At 32.0% G+C, this 22,530-nt stretch overlaps 4 protein-coding genes across 4 annotated transcripts in view; 3 read left to right on the forward strand and 1 right to left on the reverse strand.

Moving 5' to 3' along the window:
* The window catches only part of LOC142980900 (RNA helicase aquarius), a 52,190-nt gene that overhangs the window by 25,584 nt on the left and 4,076 nt on the right, over positions 1–22,530 (reverse strand). The gene's annotated exons all lie outside the window — the stretch shown is intronic.
* Positions 5–6,030, forward strand: LOC142980902 (G-protein coupled receptor Mth2-like). Its single transcript, XM_076126495.1, has 9 exons — positions 5–75; positions 985–1,190; positions 2,443–2,628; positions 3,243–3,358; positions 3,679–3,757; positions 3,845–4,005; positions 4,365–4,503; positions 4,700–4,789; positions 5,234–6,030. The coding sequence occupies exons 1-9, from the start codon at positions 31–33 to the stop codon at positions 5,448–5,450; spliced, it is 1,239 nt and encodes a 412-aa protein (XP_075982610.1). The 5' UTR covers positions 5–30; the 3' UTR covers positions 5,451–6,030.
* LOC142981176 (putative G-protein coupled receptor Mth-like 3) lies at positions 8,730–17,191 on the forward strand. The gene is made up of 9 exons (XM_076126884.1): positions 8,730–8,846; positions 14,121–14,350; positions 14,493–14,684; positions 14,964–15,079; positions 15,156–15,234; positions 15,336–15,499; positions 15,780–15,924; positions 16,040–16,132; positions 16,225–17,191. Exons 1-9 carry the CDS (start codon positions 8,841–8,843, stop codon positions 16,430–16,432), a joined length of 1,233 nt encoding a protein of 410 aa, XP_075982999.1. The 5' UTR covers positions 8,730–8,840; the 3' UTR covers positions 16,433–17,191.
* mthl5 (G-protein coupled receptor Mth-like 5) lies at positions 17,464–22,101 on the forward strand. Its single transcript, XM_076126796.1, has 8 exons — positions 17,464–17,908; positions 18,039–18,174; positions 18,246–18,423; positions 18,785–19,082; positions 19,403–19,481; positions 19,778–19,980; positions 20,275–20,410; positions 20,500–22,101. Exons 1-8 carry the CDS (start codon positions 17,725–17,727, stop codon positions 20,756–20,758), a joined length of 1,473 nt encoding a protein of 490 aa, XP_075982911.1. The 5' UTR covers positions 17,464–17,724; the 3' UTR covers positions 20,759–22,101.

The raw sequence follows: 22,530 nt of genomic DNA on the forward strand, positions 1-22,530 counted from the left end.
AGAGGTTAGGCGCAGGACCGACGGCTATACATGCTCTTCGAGACACGGAGAACCACACTCAGGCCAGTTCATTTAGTATGTTGTGAAAGAAAAGTTTTAAACCAAATCCGTTTAATGATTATCTTTTGCAAAGCCGGCTTTCTACTATAAGGATGTAATTTAATAATATTTATGTACATATGTGATCAGCTCAGAACAGTGAAGGAGGCAGGATAATAGTTTGGGATATAATGTGACATGTATTGTCATAGTACATTGTGTACAGTCTCGCACAAAATATGACGAGCGATAAAATATTAAGCATATCTCATAGTGAAAAGCGAGCTTAAGGCGCTTAACACACTGCCCCGCACCACGCAGCGTAGCGCGTGAATGCGTGTTCGAACGTTGCTTGTAAGTATCTCCGTTTGTATGGAAAACACGCATAGTCTAACACACAGAAAATGCATCCACGCGCGTTCATGCGGATCACGCGCGTTCGTGCGTTTTCCATACAAACGGAGATACTTACAAGCAACGTTCGAACACGCATTCACGCGCTACGCTGCGTGGTGCGGGGCAGTGTGTTAATCGCCTTAAGTACTGGTGGAGCGTGGTTTCGTTTATACGTTTCGCTAGACATTTAGTTTTACGTCGCCTTTGCGCGCCGAAACACGCTCCTGCGGTTGCCCAAACAGTTATGAACGAAATATTTCAAAACACACTATTTTGTTCCCGAAAACGAGTGATTATGATACCCCTATTTTTGAGTCGGGGTTTAAAATAAATAAGATTGTATGATTGAAGTGCTTCCTAGTGATGAGTGAATGTACTGTGTTTATTAGCTTTTAATAATAAACTTTCTGTGGTATGGAGATGTAAATAAGAGTGTTGAAAAATCCGAAAAATTACCGGAACGAAACTGTATTAAAAATGTATTACAAAATGAAGACAGTTCTACATTTATCTTTTATTGTTGTATTAGTAATAATCGATCATATTCAGGCCAGCAATAATACGTGTTGTCCTACGGGGAAAGTTCTTTTAATGAGAAAGGACATATGTTGGGACCCAATTTCTAATGGAACGTCTCCCATATTTTTGAAATGCAGTAACACATTTCGATTTCGACAACATTTTACCGTTACTGAAGAACAAGAGCTGCACTTAAAAATAGGAAATGAATTTGACGAAAAATTTAGTCTCAACTCGTAAGTACACATTTGATTCTATCATTCTTAAAACATTTAATTTCATGAATATAAGGGGAGGTGGTCACCTAAAAAGTACACATACAGGGTAAAGAAAAATAAAAACGTCACTTTTACTTATTAGGGACATATAATCGAATGAAATAAATAAATTATTTACTTCAAATGCGACCTACTACAAATAATCCGAGATAACAATTCCTAAATGTTATTTTATTCAGAATTACTATTAGTAAGTAATTGACCAATGAGTGTAGCGTGCTCCCAATATACTAGCAATATTATCAAATACTAATATTTATACTGACACCATACCACTATTTCACTAGTACTGGATATCATACATTACCTTCAGGACAAACCGTTACAATATCGTATTATCTATACTAATATTATAAAGCTGAAGAGTTTGTTTGTTTGTTTGTTTGTTTGTTTGAACGCGCTAATCTCAGGAACTACTGGTCCGATTTGAAAAATTCTTTCAGTGTTAGATAGCCCATTTATCGAGGAAGGCTATAGGCTATATATCATCACGCTACGACCCATAGGAGCAGAGTACGAGTAAAAAATGTTAAAAAAACGGGGAAAATTTTGACGCATTCTCTTTTATGTGACGCAAGCGAAGTTGCGCGGGTCAGCTAGTATTAGATAATGGAAATTGTTAAAAAAACAATCACGATGTTTGGACTCAGTGTTTTCATATCGATTTAGCACAATTACTGAACTAGGTATAGATACGTGTTCTTGTTTTTAAAACGCTAGCAGCTATATTTGGTGATTGAAGAGAAAGTTCATCAGACAATGTTAAGACACTAACACTGCAATTCTAAATAAGTAAAGAATTATTTTACATCATTGACTGAATACGAGTAATTTAACTACAACAATAACTGCTCCCACTAATTGTTGTCCAAGATCAATGTCAATATATGTACAAACAATAACAAAAAAAATAATACTTGCAAATACCTGTAAGATGCGACCAGTAATTCACTAGGTAATCATATAATAATACTTATCCGTGATACTGTAAAGTCTTAAAATTCACCTTTTTTGTACAAGACCGGGCCGGTCTAAATTAGTGATTTTTATAATTTAAACGAGTATTTACCCAACGTTTTTTAGTGCAGGTACATCATTTTTAATCTATTGCACTGTCATATTTTTTATCCAACCTGTTCTTACAAAAACAGCCTTTACCCCAAACACCATACCGTGCGGTTAAAAAATAATTGCTTGTTAACATTTTCAGATACTGCGTGGATAACACTACCACGATAAAGGACGTATCATTAAAGAACGTCACACTATCGGCAATAGTATGTGCTGATGAAGATGAACAAATTCTTGACGACCGAGTTCTCGGCTACTGTATGATAGCTTCTATTATATTTCTGGCTCCGACAGCTCTTATATACTCCGCAATACCCGAGCTCAGGTGAGGTATATTGACTTCGAAATAAAAATAAATAGGCAGTGATAGCCGAGTGGTATAAGTTGACACCTCCCACGCAAGTGGTCGCAGGTTCGAACCCGAGGCAACACACCAATGACTTTTAGAAGTTATGTGTGTATTAGAAATAATTATCACATGAAACCTTGCATGCCTAAAATTTGTTTAACACATTTATTGAGGGCTTGCAAAGTCCCCAACCTGCACTTGGCCAGCGTGGTGGACTCAAGGCCTAACCCCTCCCTCATTACGGGAGGAGACCCTTGCCCAGCAGTGGGACATTAATGGGTTAAATTTATTATTTATATTTTTATTTATTATAATAAGATTTAAGTATCGACATTTTGATTGAAAAAAAAAATATTTTAAAACTTTACTGAATACTTATACCGCTCATAAATGGTGTTTACCTATATGTATTTGTTATTCACATACATATGTCATTACGTAAATCTTTGCGTAGCTTATTACCTAATATGCTAATGATTTATTTTGTTGTATTACGCACCAAAACACCTATTTAATCACATGATCATAAAATCATAACTCATTCACATAAAATATTACATTTAATAAATCAATTATTTTTTACATTACAGGGATGTTCAGGGAAAATCTATCATAAACTTTTGTATAAGTTTAGCGATTGGTCAAGGAATATTATCAATTATGAAATTGATGGAGTACACTGACATGGCCTTGTGTGCAACTAGAGGTAATAAAAAGCTCATTATGAGTGAAAATACACGGACTACAGCAACTTGAATTTACTTAAGAGAATTAAAACTACTTGAAACTGTGATTACCTAAAGCGCGTGCGCTTCTGACAAATGAAACATAAATACTAATAGGATTTTTTTTTGTAAAATTTTAATAACATCGCTGGAAAAGTCGGAGGGATCTACTCCGTAATAATAATGAAGTTAGGAATCCTTCAAGAACTGTTTTCAGAACTCATTTCTTGCAAGGTTTCCTTGCAACATTTCTGAGTGTATGAATATTACAAGTTAACATTTGATTATAATAATGTTTCAGGGTTTTTGGCTTATTTCTTTTTGATCGCGGCCTTCTTTTGGACAAACGCAATTTCGATACAGGTCTTGTTAAATACAAGGTAAGTTAAGTAAGGTAATTATAATAATATATTACACATGCATTTAACTGAATTTTAACAATTAAAAATATAAAAAGTATGTTGCAGACGGCCGGCTACCTTAGACTACAGTTGGTATGAATTTAAGTGGTATTTCCTATATGCCTGGGGATGTCCTTCGGTTCTCACGATTTGTATGGCCATCGTCAACTTCCACCCTGGTGACCATTCAAAACCTGGAATTGGATTAAACCACTGTTGGTTTTTCAGTAAGTACTAAAATGTTATTATAAATTATAACAATACATATCAAAAGCATACTTATTTGAAAATATAGCTGTTTTTATAAAATAATTATATTATTCATCAAAAGGGTATTTCCTTAAAGGTCCGAAGTAGTAGTTTCGCCAAATACTAACTAAAATATTCGTTAATCGATTCTTCAGGTCGATATCAGCATATTAAATACCTAACAACAAAACAACTCGCTAACTCGTTTAGTCGGATTTGAACTATATAGCTTGGATGATATAGAGAAGTCCTAAGCTTTATGCACTATTCAGCAGTTTTGCACTTAATTTGAGAATATATGTATCATCAAAGTAAAATGATATTATTTTGATTTCAGATAAGACTCAACAATGGTACTACATGTTCAGCATTATGTCAATACTACTGGCTGCTAATATTGCCATCTTCATATATACATCAATAATGTTGTGGCGGCTATCCTTCTCTTCTAGTCACCTTAAAGCTATGAAGTTCAAGTAAGTAACTTAACCAAACTTAATTGTATTTAAGATATAACTACAATTATTAGAACCTATTAGCTTTTTATATGGTACATAGCAAACTCACCAAAGTATTTCAGTCCTTATGTATTGTATAGTATATAATAATATTATCATAATTAATTAAGGGTATTTTTTATTTTAAATACTAATTCATTTTAATGATTTACAGGTTTGTTATGTCTGTACGACTTATTATTCTAATGGGTCTGCCATGGGTGTTCGAGATGGTTGGTTCTTTGGCAGGTCAACACATTGTTTGGTAATTAGTATTTTACATATTTTTAATCATCCATGTTACCTAACCTGAATTTAGATTTGGATTTTAGATTTATTACTAAGTCTATGACTACATATTTGAGTGGAGATCCGTGTTGAGCAGTGGGACATTTAGCTATTTTTTTTCTATTTCAGTATAAATTCTCTGTCTCTCTTCCTAGCTATTCGGCCCATATATTAGAGGGGACAGCCTTCCTTACACTCTTTATCCATTTCGCCCTATCCTTGACGTCTTCTACCTCAACCTCATGTCTTCATATTCCAGTATAAATTCCAAAATAAGTAATAAAACGTCAGCTCTACGTCTTTAAAAACCGCATTGACGTATGGCATAGCATTATTATTTAAATTTTTCCTTTTACAATTAGCAATTATCAAATAATATGAAACTACCTATTCAAAATAATACTTTGTTTTCTGTTTACAGGTCAATAATAGACGTATTCAACTGCCTGCAAGGCGTATTAATATTTATGCTACTAGTGGTATTCCGTCGAAGAGTTATCAAACTGATGTATAACCACGGTTGGTTAGATTGTATGTCAGGGTTCGTTGAAAAATACCTGGCTGTGGAGGACGATGAAGAAAATGTCGTTCAACACACTGACGTGCCAATGACGATGGGTGATAGGACTATAACATAGCTAACATATGTTATATTATACTCGACAACAATAAATCGACAAACAATCTCAAAGAAAAAAAGCGACAAAATATAATTGAAGATTTTTTTTTCTCCTTTAATGAGCTAGAAGCATAAATCCTAATTTTAAGGTTGAATAAAAATAAATAGACGTGTTCAGAGTTTTAGGAGATTTAATCTCCTAAGTTAAGTAAGTCCAATATGTAAATAAATTAAGTCTCGTCTACGGTCTAAAACAAGATACGACAGTCTTCGACTGTCGTCAACAGTCATTAGATTTTATACCAATGAGTATTGTGTTTGTATTCTATTAAACTTTAAAGTTACGTTAAGTTAGTTCTCCGATTAATGTATTTTTTAAAATTTAGGCTTTAAGTAAATGTGCCTTATGAAGTAGAGAGTAAGGCTTCATTATACATATACTCATACATCCAGAAAGAACGGTAATCATGCCGAAAATTTAGCATAATACAATCTTGTTTTATCATTTACAAACCTTATAAATATACCACTAACTCGTATGATAACAACTGTACACACAGACAATGTAAAGTCTGTTAATAAAAGTTATATGTACTTAAGATGTATTTTACTGTTCATCTCGTTGATAAAAGTGAAGTATAACATACGTATTCGTGCCACAACTACTTTCTTTAGTTATATATTGATTTCTAATCATAGATCTCTCTCTCTCTCTCTCTCTCTCTCCTAGCCTTTCATATATCCTATCCTATATGCCATAGATCAAAAAAAATAATTTCTTTGTTAATTAACAAACACAAGATATAACGGAATCTCTACTGAACTTCAAATGTACCGCACACGTTAGCTGATTTTATAATGTACGAGCATAACATGCAACGCCATCTGTTATGAAGCGAAGGAACTGGTTAATCAACTAGGATACCAAATCTTGAATGATACGGTCATTACTTTGGTTAACACTTGTTTTACAATCATACATAATATCACGCCTGTTATAGGTACCCGAAACTGTAGGGTCTGGCTAAATATGTGAGTAAATAATAATATTATTATAACACATAGGCTACTTTTAATCCCGGAGTTTCCGAGGATCGGGATTTAAACAGGAAGGGTTTCCAAGCGGACGAAGTCGCGGGCGGCTCTAATATAAATGAGAAAATACTTATAGCACTTGAGCGACTCGGGAATCGAACCGGACAACTGGGCACGGCTGTTGCATACATTACCAACAGAGGCAGTTATACATTTTTTTGTCAAGAAACCATTCAAAATTATGTTAATTTAAAGTTATACTTTTGTCATCAACGAAATTCCTGAACAAATGCATTATATTGAAACAACAATAAATCATGCATGCATTCTGGAATGCACAGAACACCTAAGATTAAATTCGAGCAACAAAGTATTAAAGATTTCAAGATGGTTTAATTTAAATAGGCACACTTTTACATCAATTTATATTAGACTAGCTGACCCGCGCAACTTCGCTTGCGTCACATAAGAGAGAATGAGTCAAAAATTTCCCCGTTTTTGTAACATTTTTCACTGGTACTCTGCTCCTACTGGTCGTAGCGTGATGATATATAGCTTATAACCTTCCTCGATAAATGGGCTATCTAACACTGAAAGAATTTTTCAAATTGGACCGGTAGTTCCTGAGATTTTGCGCGTTCAAACAAACAAACAAACTCTTCAGCTTTATAATATTAGTCTAGATATAACATGTGGAATCAGTATGTTAATATTGATTTGTATTATTTTCATTTTATATCAATATCAATATGAAAATAGTAAAATACTTTTTCACGTGAAAAAAAAAATTGCAATTTAATTTAAGTAGAACTTCATGCGACAATATTTTTTTTATTAATATCTAGGTACCTATACTTAAAATAACTTCTGTAACCACAGGCTTATTTAGATTTTTCACCCTAGCAAAATACAAAATTAAATTTCCTATTATTTACTATTACAGAGAATCAAAGATAAACCTAGTAAGTCGAAAATAATCTTTTTTAACCGTTATCCTATTTTTACCAAACGCCTACTTAAATGATCACTGCAAGCGTTATACTCCTATCAACATTTGGCTGCCTACATTCCGTTATCCAATACCAGCTATAAAATAAGTCAGAGGGATATAATAATAGCTAGTATTTATTTACAGATTTATATTGACAAACCCTGTGCTGTTGTTATGACCTATATTAAGCATGTAGCTGATTTTTTGGTAGTTTGGTATAGCATACCGTCCTGTTCCGATAATTTACTTCCTGTTTAGTGTTTACTATTATTATGTTTCACAGATGATTATTTTCGTATACATCCTAACGTTTACAGGAATAAATTCAAATTATTCATAAATAATATAATATATACTCACTTTGCCAGCAATACGATTTGCAAACGTTGATACCTAAATATTTCTAAATCTACTTTATTTTTTTAATCAAACAGTATGAAGATAGATCATGTTTTTTAGTGTTCTATTTAACGAGACCCTACTACTAAGACTTCGCTGTCTGTCTGTCTGTCACTAAGCTGTATCCCGATAAACGTGAAAGATAGACAGTTTAAATTTTCACAGATGACGTATTTCAGTTGCTGCTTCAACAAGAAATACTAAAATCCAGAATAAAATAAATAATTAAGGCTCCCTAATATACATTAGCTAAAAAAATATACAAATAATAGTACGAAACCCTTAGTCCGCATTTCCAACTCTCAATTGGCCGCTTTTTTTAGTGACACTAATGATTTTCCTCCACGCTTGACAGAATACGTTTATCTACATCTTTCTTAATCTTTATGAGAATCTGTCTGAATATTACAGATGGGTCCTCAGAAAGTTAAGTTACAATACAAAAAAAGATAAGTGTTAATATGAAAGGGCGAAAGAAAAACCTGCATCGCTGGGTGTCCTCCACTCGGACAAGTTCGACCACCCCAGGTTTACCATACGTACTCATAAAATAAGACCTTTATATCAACAATTATCTTGTTTTTAACCTACCATTTTAAGAACAACATTCATAAATTCGACGCCAATTGTGTGATTGCCATAACTAAATGCAAAAAATACTTATTTAATTAAATGTATTATGCAAATTTATGTTATCAAAATCTTAACGCGTTTAAAAAGAAAAAATAATATTTTTAACAAAATATTTAAATAGGCACATTTTATTGATAAATACACAGAAAATGACTATATATACACGTTCCAATCGTGACAATTTTATCGATATAGAACAGGACTATGGCAAATCGAGAATCGTTTTGACTCGCTATGACAGGGTAATTAAAAACACTCATTCGACAACTGCACGCGGCAAGAGAGGATCCAGTGCATGTTCATTGTGTCTGTGATAAATATATATTTTTATTATATCCAAAATAAGTAAACATGAAGGTGAGTACAGACATTTTACAGTGATGATTAAGTGTGATAAATTTATTGTTTTATTAAAAACATTTGATTATTAAATCACAGCGTGACACACATTTTTATTACATGGGGGTAGAAATATAGAACTTATTAATTTCGTCATACTTATCTTTTCTACATTTTAGTGGAATTAAATTGCAAATAGCTATGTAATTTTGCTGATGCTCCTAAGTCAGTTATTTTAAACGTGCTTATGAACGTTATTATAAATATTTAAACTGTGTCTCTTAAGAAAATACTTCATATTTTATACATTTATTTCAATGTTAAGGGGTCTTTCTTATTAACAAGATTATTTAAATTTTCAACGAAATTATGGTAATAATTTGTACTATCTACCTGCATAGTTAACACTCACAAAATAAATGGCACGATAACTTCTTTTTATATATAGTTTTAGGTACACAAATTATAATCTTTAAAACAAATAAATGCTCATTACGTACACGAATATTAAGATGTCACCAAGACTTATCATTGTTACGAAAACAACAAATTGTAGACTTTAAAATTAATGATGTATTGCAAATATTTTTTTTATTTGTAAAAAGCTGGATTCTACCCGCAACTTTGTCTATGTGAAAAGACCTCCCGGGGTATAAGGTAGTAGTAGCCATAGGAATCCCGTTTGTTAATCCAGGTTGTAAACTATGTGTGCTAAATTGTATCAAAATCCATTTAGTATTTACAGACTATGAACAACATTTGCAAGGTTTAGTTCGAATAATATTCATAAGCACGTAATTAAAGGCTACTAAATAGGAATCCCTTTATACTTTAAAAGCTTTTTACAGAATCCACTGTGCGATCCACTTGCTAAACTAAATATAAGCCGACACTTGAAACAGAAATAACTTGCCCTGTCAGGAGTAAACAACTACGGCTTGAAACATCTTTGTGACTGTGATTAGGACTTAAAGAGAAGCAATAACACGTGTTTTGATTATTTTTATAAAATTACTAGCTGACCCGCGCAACTTCGCTTGCGTCACATAAGAGAGAATGGGTCAAAATTTTCCCGTTTTTGTAACATTTTTTACTGATTCTCTGCTCCTATTGGTGGTAGCGTGATGATATATAACCTATAGCCTTCCACGATAAATGGGTTATCTAACACTGAAAGAATTTTTCAAATCGGACCTGTAGTTCCTGAGATTAGCGCGTTCAAACAAACAAACAAAGAAACAAACTCTTCAGCTTTATAATATTAGTATAGATAAGCTATTAAGATGTTTTGTCGAGAATAAATAATAAAATTCCCACTACTTTTCGGAGAATGTTGATTCATTTGTTATGATAGGTTAATTAATTCTACGAAGGTAAGCAAATACGCGGTCATTAGAGGGTAATTTTACTATTAACTTATCTCAAGAACATCTATAGGTATATGTAAGAGATTTGTCCTTAATTATGCGGAGTCAAATATACGAATTTACTGCTAATATAATAAAACTCGGTTTATATTCTTAAAGTTAAGCTAGTATAACAAGATGTACTAATTAGATGAATGAAGCGAAATAAGTTAGCAGAGTACTTAGGTAGCTGGTAGTTTTCATTATTCTTCGCCTACCCCCATAGGTATAAGGCGTGGTACTTTTTACATCAAGTAAAATACCTTCTTTGTGCTATTAATGTGAGTAGGGACTAACTTTTTATTCTACTAAAGAAAGGAAACATAAAACTTATCAGAAATTCGAATGATATGATCATTGAACTTTTTAAAAAATCTATTCAATAAATAATTAATCAGTAAATAGCTCCATATCTCTAAAACAAATGTATTTAACATGTAGGCGGCAATAGTAATTAAATGTATGAACTATTGTCATGTAATTATATCAATTACAATAAAAACATATTTGTAACTAATTATCTTACTATACATGAAGTGTCAACTGATAGAAAGCCGACACGGCATAACATCCTTTGTCAAGCACACGATAAAGCATTATTGTGCCAATAATATAAAAAAAAACATTATTTCATATACCCATCAGTCGTATCTATACAGTTGTATGGCTGGACTTGATGTTATTTATGTAGCAATGTAGCAAAAAGAGCTTAAAATGCTGTATGGAACAAGCTTTTCCAAAGTATATAGGATACTAGTGGACCCGACAGACGTTGTCCTGTCTGCACGTCTTTAATTTGAAAATGTTAAACTTTTTTTATTAATCTAAACCATTCCCAGATCCCCTTGAACACACACAAAAAAAATCGGTCCAGTCGTTTAAGAGAAGTTCAGTGACATACACACTTACAGAAGAATTATATATATAAAGATTGAATAATAATAATTATGTGTAGCTGATAGGTTATTTAACTCAGCTATCAATTGTTTATTTATCAAAAAAACACTGATAGCTTGTAGCATATTATAATGGTTCTGTATTTTATTCACAGTGATAGTCGGGTGGTAATTAGACGCGTCTGTTTAACACGATTGATAAAATTTGACCTCATGACCAAACCGAACACAATTAGTTATTGTTGTACCATATAACATGGTACAATCTCGCTCGAATTTATAAATAATACTGCAATACAGTATAAGTTTGATTAAAATGCTTGTGACGACTTCACATACAAGTAATCACTATCTTACATTCCTCTATTACGTTCTATTACGTTAATGTCGTAATTTCGTTAAAGTTCTATCTCTTTCACAGGATATTCAACATATTATTATACAAATTAAAATATAAATAATAATAATAAATAAATATTGTTGGACAACTCACACACGGTCATTTGATTCCAAACTAAGCAGAGTTTGTACTATGGTAACCAAATAACTGATAAACATACTTATATATTTCTAAATACATACTTATATAGATACATTAACATCCAGGCTCAGAACAAATACTCGTGCTCATCACACAAAGATTTGTCCCGGGTGGGATTCGAACCCACTAAAATAAATAGATAAAATAAATTAAATAGATGTTATTTAAGCTTGCATGCCTTCTAATGAGATAATAACATGCGTACAAGTGAATCAAAAGTCGTAAATCACTACACTAATATGAAAACGTGATTGGAATTCATCAACAAAATATCATTATATAGACAGGTCTATATCTTATGTTTTGCTACGTTAAGAATTGAAGCATATAAAGCTTGAACATTTATAACTTATATTAAAGGTTGGCTATTTATGTACGATCTAGTTTTTTAGTTGATTAATTGTTTAGAAACATCTCACACACGGAAAAATCACAAAGTCATCATGTCAGTCAGAATACCGCTCGTTACTTGAAACTGGACAGTACTCAAAATCATGTTTTAGTTAAATTCCCAAAATTTGTTTCGCATTTTTTTTCTCAAAAATTTAAATTTAGGACTAAGTGACTGCATGTAAGACTTATAATATTATTATTTAGTTTCTAACCAGCTTCAATGTGTATCCTTATTGTGTTGTTGTTATTTTAAAAACTAGTTTTGCCGCTTTTACTATCAAAACCGACGTCCGTCAGTAACAACAAAACAAAAAGGAACATAATTGATAAAATATAAGGAAGAATCAACCCCACAGTGATAGAACATAACACAATACATAAATAATAAAGACGATAAGGCTAGTGTAACATCATGACATAAGTTTAATCTAGGACAAGTACAATATTATAGCATTAATAATTACACATTGAAATGGGATATTATAAACAGATCATGTATTTCTGAATACGTTAGTTACATTGGTATTTGTCTATTAAATTGGTTTATTATGTTTTCTATGTTTGGATTCATTATATTATATTAGATAAACTATTATATCTCGGCTTTTAATAATAATCTTGGGGCACGGCAGTACCCCGCCTAACCGAGCCAAATAAAGGGGCACGGCCGTAGAATCTTTTCCTCTATATTCGACAATCTATAACTTCGTTGTGGATAAAACTGAAAACCTGAATTTTTAGTAACCATGTAAGTTTTGTATTTGTTTACAATGCAATACGGTTAGAACTCTGTATCTTAGGGAATTCTTGTCCGATAATACCTATTAACGCATTTCTATGATAATGTTGAGATGTGTTTTGGTGTGATTCATTGGAAATAACCCATTTTCACATCACTGACTTACTGTAATCAAGCTAGAATAAGGAAATAGATAAGATAAGGCATCTTGTACTATTTAACAATCGATTTATCTTTATGCATGTTTTATTAGCAGTTAATCTGACAAAGGTTAAACCAATGAAATGTTTGAATCTTTAAAGTTAATAGCAATAAGAGGTAGTAGTAAGAGACCCTCGATTCATAATTTGCGTAGGACTTCCTTTTGAAGGCGTGATTTTGACCTTAGCCGTAATGCTAACTGAATTACCCTCCTTACATATATTATCATTACCAATCGCTGATTGTTGATTGACCCACTTCGCTATCGATAAAAATGTGTCACCGTTTTATGAAGTCCTGAGACTACGTTAACGATACACAAGTTAGGACATAAGTCGACCTCGATCCCAAACCATATAAATTATTTTATATTATATTATTAATGATATATGATATACTTTGTATAGTTCTTCTATTTACAAAACAAAAACTAATTCAAATTTAAATAGCATAATTATTGACAAAATGAAAAGTAGAACTTGTTAACTTATAGAAAATAACGGGAACTGCGTAGAGCTGCTAATAGAGTAAACATAATAATAATATATATTATATCACAACGTAATATCACGCCTGTTATATCTGAAGGTGTATAATATACACCCACGTTTCGCGATCAACAATGTTATTCCCAAATAGCTACAAAGGCACGTAAACTTAATTTAATATATAAAGTAATTTATAGAATAAATTGAGTGATATAATCTTATGTACCGAGTTCAATAAACCCTAAAGCATAATTGTATTATTATAACCGGACGAAAGTGTGAACAACAGTCATTGGCCCTGCATTATGACCTAAGCTGTAAAACTTATTATCTTGTTATTCTCAATGCAGGTTAATGCCTAAAATTATTTAATTATCCATATTGAAGAGCAAAAGTTCGATTCTTAATTATATTCAATTAATTAATAATGAAGTAATTCAAAATTACTGAATTTAGTACATCCTTTATGGTGAAATCAGAAACGTAAATGTAATCTGTGTACTTATGATCTTTTGAATAAAATAGTTGTCGCAAGTTAAAGGTCAACGATATGATGAATATAATGTATATCGAATGTGAGGATGATATCATATTTTTGTGTTGTAAAAAAATGTATTTATTATTACAGGAGATAGCAATTTTACTTTTGGCTGGGTGTCACTTAGTACTGTCGGCTGAGCCCTGTTGTCGAAACAGGCAAATATTAAAACCGAAAGGATTCTGCGGAGACAGCAACGAGTCTATGCGATCAATGAACTGCTCGTATGGACGTATGGTCCTCAGAGATGTTGTTTTAGACGGCGACAAGGTGTCCACCCTGGATTCTCCTGGCTTCGTGTTTGTCGAAGATCCAAATCTGTTAGTATCTATTTATTGATTTTAGAAATATTACTTCATTTAACATAACTTAAACGTAAACGCAATGTAAAAGAGTCCTAACATTTAGGTCAACACGTATAACGTCATTATCAAAATGACCTTTAACTATGTTTTGTTGTAGATATTGTCTCGGTGATATGTACCGCAACAACAGTGACCCATCCCAGGGCACAGTGCCGGTAGCTATAGTATGTTTTGAAGAAGGATCGAGAAGTAGCAGCAATGATATAGAAACCAGTGGAATTTTAACCCTTATTTCTGTGTTCTTCCTTGTTGCCACTACTGCCTTCTACGCTTACTTACCGCAACTAAGGTAAGTTTGGTACCTACACATTAGAATTAGATTTTTTATATTCAAAGTAGGTAACAGGCATGCAACAGAAATCAATTAAAATTCCTTGAAATGCTCAAGAAATTAAGTTTTAGAAAGAAATATAGAAAGGATAAAACCGAAACCTATGTGTGAATCCTTGTAAACAAGCTTTGCGTGTGCCTATAAACATTCGTTAGGTAGTTTTGGCGTGATCGAATAACAAAAATCATCCAAACATGCAAACTTTCAAATTTATAATAAGTATAAATATAATTTCAGAGATCTACAAGGCATGTGCTATATGTGCATGTGTATCAGTATGGCCTTAGGATTCCTTTCTTTAGGAGTACTACAGCTAAGCCCTGGCTTTAGAGGACAAATCTGTACAATCACAGGTAATTTTTTTTACTAATAAATAACATTACTTTATTCTTAAATAATCATATATCTAAAATGCATTTTATTTTTAAGGATTCCTCGTCTACACCTGGATGCTAGCTACTTTCTTCTGGATGAATGTAATTTGCATTAATATGTACCGCACAGTTCTGTAAGTATAATATCTATTAACTACACAACAATACTCGTGCCTGAACTATTACTTATTATCACATATTTATCTTTAATATTAATATGATCGTTTTATTTCAGCGATGCAACTTATATGAAGAAGACTGAGAGGAAACAATACTTTTTATACAGCTGCTATGCTTGGGGATGCACTCTATTATTCTTAACTGTCACAGTGATAACTAATGTAGTCGAAGGCGACCATTTCAAGCCTGGTTTTGGAGAAAGCAGTTGCTGGTTCCAAGGTACCTATTTATTTATTTATCGTATGTTTGATTAGGAATGGGATCCAATGTTTCACGTGCCCTCCTAAGAACGGAGGGACGTCATCCATAAAACGCTCGCGCCAAGGTCGCTTAATCCATTGACCAGTGGGTAACTAGCATGATAATGAAGCTTATGTATGAGGCAAGCATGACAATAAGGCAAATTAATGTATATTAATACGAATAAGGCTGTTTTTTTTTCTTTTCAACCTAACTGCCATGATATAAATAATATTTTTACCAAAACTCTTGTTTGCAGGTCGGACTGAAACCTGGATTTTCTTCTATGGTCCCGTTGCGGTTCTTATCTCGGCAAATGTGATACTCTTTGGATTGTCATCATACAATTTGTGGCGAGAAACCCGAAAATATCAAATCAACAACCTCAACAACTTAAAACACAAGTACGTAACAAAACGCGATATGTAAAAAATGTATATTATAATGTACTACTGATTTATCGATTATCTAGTATTGTGTTATGTATTAAAATATATTTATATTTATAAAAATTTACAGATTCCTTCTATCTCTAAAGCTGTTCCTCGTCATGGGAATTTCATGGGTATTTGAAATCGCCAGTTTTGCACACGGCCAGGTGCACATTATTTGGTACGTATAAATATTATAGACCTAGAACCATAAATAAAGAAATATAATTAAGAATGCAATACATAATAATTATTTCTTATAATATGTTTCAGGAAAATTATGGATATTTTCAACTGTTTACAAGGCGTGGTTATATTCCTACTCTTGGTCATTTTAAGAAGGCGAGCTATGCAAGGTTTAGTCAGTGAGAACTGTTGCCTATGGATCAGCCGCCCACTGGCGGAAAAACTTAGTCCACATGATGATTCAGATGACCAGCAGATATTAGCCGATGACACTGTGGAGGTCAGGTTACGTTAGAAACGAAACACAAATGTTTTTCTATAAATAAGTAAGAGTACAATTAATTTTTAAGTAGATAATGTTTTATCAGGTAACTAGTCAACAATGCAAAGTAAATTTTTCGGAAGAAGTACCTACTCTTTGTTTATTATATAAAATAGGGAATGTGCTCATTCCTAATACAGTTCTTGTTACACACAACGGGATTAACATTTAAGCTATATTACTACAAAGACATATATTATAACAACGAGTAGGGTATAAATCCTTTTTCATTATTTAGTAATACATTTAAGCTAAGTAGGTACCTACTACCTACATATTATTCAATATTTAACTTAAATGTATTTGTTGTAAAGCCTAGCCCGCCCAGTGCTAAAAACTCTGTAGTTATAAAACGTTACTGGTAAATCCATTGATGTATATCTTTGTTTCATTGCCATCATTAATTATATACAATTGGATAATTAATATAAGAACATATCTTTTAATTTTTTGATTGCACAGTACTTTGATATCTTTTGTATTAGACGAGTAGGTACTATATAATTTGTAATGTGTGTTATATTATATTATAATATTGCAATGTGCCATAATTTTATTATTATCGAGAACTATTAAATATTTTCATTACCATGATAATAGGATTACATTTTATTTAAATTTACGGAATGTAAATATTAAAATAAGAATAATACGAAAATAAGTTCCTATTTCTATTTCATCACTTAATTTTTTATAAGTATGCATGCTGGTTTATCATACAAATAAATATTTTTATATAAATTGTTTGTATCACTGACCCTTAAAATCTCCAATATAACTATATCTAACCGATTACTTATAAAATACTTATTTTTATTTGAAGTAATAATTCTTTATTTTACCAAATCTTAAAATTATGAAAAGATATAGGAATATGTAGTGAGCAAGACTTTTTTTATGAACTCTAAGATGGAGAGATATGGCAACATTAACGTAAAGCTCAAAAGACCAGTGTCTAAAATGAAGCGCACTAAAAAAAATAAACGTCAAACACAGCAAGCACCGAGCGGCGAACAGTCAGTCAAGCATGATGCTAAAAACAACAAAACGACTTTACTAATTCAGAATTCATATCGAAGACATAAGAACTTACATTTTCAAAGGAAATTAGTATCTTTTCATACTAACATAGACAGTGATGTTGTAAGATAGTTGAGTAAAACTCTTAGATTAAGTTTAAGTGCCTTATTATATGACAAAGAAGCGTAATCGGCAAATAACGACAAGTTTATTGTGATGAGAAGTATTAAGAAGTCAATAACAAGATGTATATCGTACTCTTAACATTGTCATTATTGAGTTCAACGCACGTACTTTATGCGGAAGTCGGTGAGACTGATCTCAATGAGGCTTCTGAGAAACAATATGGGGTGAAAATAAACAAATGTTGCTTTGAAAACGAGCTAGTTGTCGACGGAGTATGTAGACTTCTAGAACGATATAATCAGAGTGAGTATAATTATTTATATTTGTATACTATATCTATTCTTTGATTTATAACCAATATTAAAAATTCTAGCACACTGCGATTTTATGAAAAGAATCCTGAATTTAACCTAAACAATTGATTTGATTATAGCTGTGTGGACACCACAATTTAAGACTGAAGATGGTAACGATGCCAAAGTGAAATACCATAATTTTGTGACTGGCATTCCTGACTGTGCAACAACACAACAGAGAGCTATATTTGATTTACCAAAATCTGAAGATGAGTATGTATCCTAACCTTATAATATAGACTGTCATTATGAAGATAACTATTACACAAAAAATTACATTACAGACTTAATTTGTTGACTGATGGACGCTTACAACATGTTATCAACCATGAACACAGCTCAGACAACATAAAGGAAGATCCAGTGATAAGTACATTCAGTTTACATGACAATATTGCCATACCAGAAGAGAAAGAACCATCATCTTACATACACAATCAGAACAAATATTGTATGGATAAGGTCAGTTTTGATAACCCTTATAAATAAAACTTCAAAGAACTAAACTCTTGTAAAAATATCATAGTTGATGATAATAAAGAAACTGTAAAATGTATATTAGAACTGATAATAACAGAATCTTAAGTTTAAAACTTGTTATTATCTTAGTCATGTCATACAAACAGGATTTTTCATTTCACATTCCACTCCTTCATTATATGAGTCATTACTCATTAGAATCACTAAAGTAGGTATATCATTATCCAAAAATTACTTAGATGATAAAAAGTGTTCCTATTATGTCCAAGATTGCAGACATTGTTTGTTTTTGTTAGGTTTCTATTATATTGAACTCACATTTTAAGATAATATTTTTTTTCAGATACTGATAACAAATGCAAACATAACAGGCTCATATGCACTAGTGTGTATACCAGAAGTGAAAATAAATTGGAAAGATATGAGCTTCCTCATGAGGAAAGTCCTCAATCCTATTTTCCATGCAATATCAATGATCCTGTTCCTACTAGTGGCTGTCATATACTTTGTCTTGCCGACACTGAGAGATTTGGCTGGGAACATAATAACAACTATCAACATGTGCTTGATAGTGAGCCAGGCGGCTGACTTAGTGAGAATATTCACAGAATTTAGTAACCATGTGAGCTTCATGATAACGGGTAGGTTATCCATTTTACTAGCTTTTAAACATGTTATCTTGCCTCATTTGATATTGAAGATAAGATGCCCTTCAAGTATTCTAATATTAAGCCAATACTGTGTCTATGCCAGGCTAAGAGCTGGGCTTGTGTTTAAATCAACAAGAAATTTTATGTTAATGTTGCAATCAACCATGCTGTTTAAAAATTTGTCTTATGTCTTGGGATTCCTATCTAAGCCTCTAGTATGATGACATACTCAGTACTGAGTAAAGTAGACTTAGATAATAATGCTCAGATTATATTAAACGAGAATAGTCATTGTCATTGCTTGTTTTCAGATATAATTCTGTACATCAGTCTTCTGGCAGCCTTCTTCTGGTTAAATAGCTTCGGGTTTTATGTGTGGAAAACATTCAAGTATGTATTAAGTATGATTTGATTTATACAACCAGTGTTTTTAATACAATGTTTTCCTATTTGTATATTAATCGACGATTTGTTTTTGTTTTTGTGACGATGAGTCTCAGTCTTTAAATTCATTGTAACTACCCTACTCATAGAGTACAGAACTGAAAGATTTTTAGCATACAGATTAGTCTATATTCTACTTTTTATCCCAGCTATCTTTCTACACTGAAGTCACAGACAGATATTGGTTTCGTATTATTGATATACTTCACTTAAAAAACTGAATAGTGAAATTGTATTTCCAGGTCGCGAAACGTTTTCCTACGTGTCACAGATGTGCGCAAATATTGTTACTATTCGAGTGTAGTTTGGTTTAGTGTGACAATAATGGCAGCAATGGCCATATGTGCACACTTCCTACTGGACACTGGCACAAACCCTAACAGGAAAACAAGGATTCAGTTCTCATCATCAATACTTATTGATGATGTCGAACAGGAGACTATTGGTATGTACCCAAAATATTGATTCATTGATGTTTTAACAAACTTTTAGCTTCTTAGTATGACTTTATTTTTGTGATTATACTGAGAGTCTGAGACTGGGTTGCAGCCCATTCGAAATTGACAAATCTTCATTCGTAAGAAAACCAATGACAGATAATAAATTATAGTACAACTAAAATATAGCTAAACTAGACTTAGAGTTACTAAAAATCTTGTCCTTATCTATTTTGTACTATATGGGTAAATTGAATAGTCTTGTATGCTTTGATTAAAATAATCCTGTTTTATCATTTCAGGACTACTTGGTATTGCAATATTCTTCACTCCAGTTGCATTTACTATCATATTTAATGTATTTTTCTATGTAACCACACTGAAGATTATTAAAAGGATCAACATATATGGGAGAATTCACCACAAACTTAAAGGATGGTAAGCTGCAACGAAAACACTGACATATTGTGTATTAAACATTAATAGTTATTCAACCACAGATAATATAACTTTTTCTTCTTTTTCAGCTTCAATTTATTTCTACAACTATTTCTGATAATGACAACAGCATGGCTATTTCTTTTGTTGTCATGGCTAAATATTGATGAACTGATGTACGCACACATATTTGTAAATCTACTGCAAGCAATTCTGATCTTTTATGTATGTGTGCTTCGACAGTCTCACGTAACATTCTTGTTGCGCAAGAGTTGTTGTTATGCAGAACCCGTCCCTACAGGCGAGTGGGGCGACGAAATGACTCATATGAATGGCGGTAACTACTAAGAATTCATCGAATTACTAGAATCTCGAATAAATTATTATTAAGAGCTGAAATCACCAGCTTTCACACAAGTAGAGGCACAGATAGTCATATTTATAGGTTCAAGATTGATAGACGAATATTTTTTCTGTGATGTAGATGTTTCACAAAGACAAAATGATGCTATGAAACACTGTAGGTAAGTTTAGTATTACGAAATAACCATTGTTATTGAATATTGTACTCAAGTTTCACATGACATGCTCTGCGTACAAAATATGCGTGCCTTGTAAATTGTGCCTCAAAAGTTATAAGTAGAGTCGCGTTTAAAATAAATAACCATGTAGTCGCAATATCGACATCTACGAAACCAGTTGTATTACTTTAACATATCATATCACTTGTGTAAGCCATTTATTTATATTGGTTAAAGTATAAGTTATTTTCGTAATTTCTTTATTACTCGTGCGAATTTCCAAATATAGGATAAACTGAGATTTTAAATGTAAATATTTATTACGAAAATCATACAAATTGTGAATTAGGTAACGTCAAGTATTATTTAACATCAGATGTAGCGTTATATTGTTGTTGTTGATGATAAAAAAAATGTTATGTATAAAACTGAAAAATGTCCCAGGTAACTTTTAGTTCGGAATCTCGTCAAATTGAAATAAATTGCTCACAAAGATACTTAAAATTGTTATAAGATTTAAAATAACACTAACTTGATTTACAAATTACAAGAATACTAACACTAGGAAGAAATTAGACTGAAGGTAAATGAATGATATTAATGACTTGTTAAATAACTGCACTGTAATTAATGTGTTTTATCAAACATTATTATTATAATATATACAAATATCTATTTAGTATATATTTCACTTTTGAATACACATGGCTATGCTTTTATATTATAGGTAAATTGTTATACTGTTGTTAAACATAACACTACATTTTCAATTAACTGACCGCCGTAGCCGTATATCGGCTAGGAGGACATTACATTTTCAAGCATGGCGGCTAAAATGTAAAAAAGCATGTGCCTCAAACATATCACTTTTTGAAGAACCTCCTAGGTTCATGTTAAAAATGAAGAAAAATGCCTTAAAATACTATGAATTTGGTACTAATTGATGTCTCCGTCCTTTGATATTAAGCAGCTATTAACGTTAGAGACTAAGATTAAAATATGTTTATTGTATTGCTCTCTTGCACTAACAAATATAAAAAATAACTCTAATTTTATACATTTACTTTTTTACTTTGACATTATTAATGTACGAAACTGTATAATGACACAACGCATTTATGATTTTGTATTTGATTTTGAATTTAATGTAATAAAAATATTCAAAACAAATGCGATTTTTACTTTATTGGTTTCCCATAGTAATATTAGACTACTTCACAGCTTAGAATCGCTCTTATAAAGCTTTATTCAGCTTTACAATTAAGGTGGTATATTGTAGATACAAAAATAATAAATCACGGAAAATTTAACTCATGTATGTACATTCACCTGTATGAGAAGGGGTATTATTGTACGTAAGTAAACATATATAAAAATATCTAGCACCATATACATCTCAATCTCAGAACCTATGTATAATAGACCCTTAAAAACGCACAAAATACATACATAAAATCACGCCTCCTTTCCATAGAGACAGGCCGAGATTAGTGTACGATCCTAACCGATCCTTACAAAATTCCTTTCCTTTATCACATCCATATGTTACTGTAAAAGCCCGACATGTGGTAAATCCTAAGATTTTCCGGTAAAACCTAA

Source organism: Anticarsia gemmatalis, chromosome 19, assembly GCF_050436995.1.
Source record: "Anticarsia gemmatalis isolate Benzon Research Colony breed Stoneville strain chromosome 19, ilAntGemm2 primary, whole genome shotgun sequence".
Lineage (NCBI taxonomy): Eukaryota > Metazoa > Arthropoda > Insecta > Lepidoptera > Erebidae > Anticarsia > Anticarsia gemmatalis.

Bases quoted from the DNA above. Each gene is read 5' to 3' on its own strand.
- LOC142980902 (XM_076126495.1), top strand. From the start codon at position 31: ATGCTCTTCGAGACACGGAGAACCACACTCAGGCCAGTTCATTTA. The intron at 2,629-3,242 runs GTGAGGTATATT...TTTACATTACAG, and splicing joins TCCGCAATACCCGAGCTCAG to GGATGTTCAGGGAAAATCTA. The intron at 4,790-5,233 runs GTAATTAGTATT...TTCTGTTTACAG, and splicing joins GCAGGTCAACACATTGTTTG to GTCAATAATAGACGTATTCA.
- LOC142981176 (XM_076126884.1), top strand. The intron at 15,080-15,155 runs GTAATTTTTTTT...TTTATTTTTAAG, and splicing joins ACAAATCTGTACAATCACAG to GATTCCTCGTCTACACCTGG. The intron at 15,235-15,335 runs GTAAGTATAATA...GTTTTATTTCAG, and splicing joins AATATGTACCGCACAGTTCT to CGATGCAACTTATATGAAGA.
- mthl5 (XM_076126796.1), top strand. From the start codon at position 17,725: ATGTATATCGTACTCTTAACATTGTCATTATTGAGTTCAACGCACGTA. The intron at 18,424-18,784 runs GTCAGTTTTGAT...ATTTTTTTTCAG, and splicing joins ACAAATATTGTATGGATAAG to ATACTGATAACAAATGCAAA. The intron at 19,482-19,777 runs GTATGTATTAAG...TTGTATTTCCAG, and splicing joins TATGTGTGGAAAACATTCAA to GTCGCGAAACGTTTTCCTAC.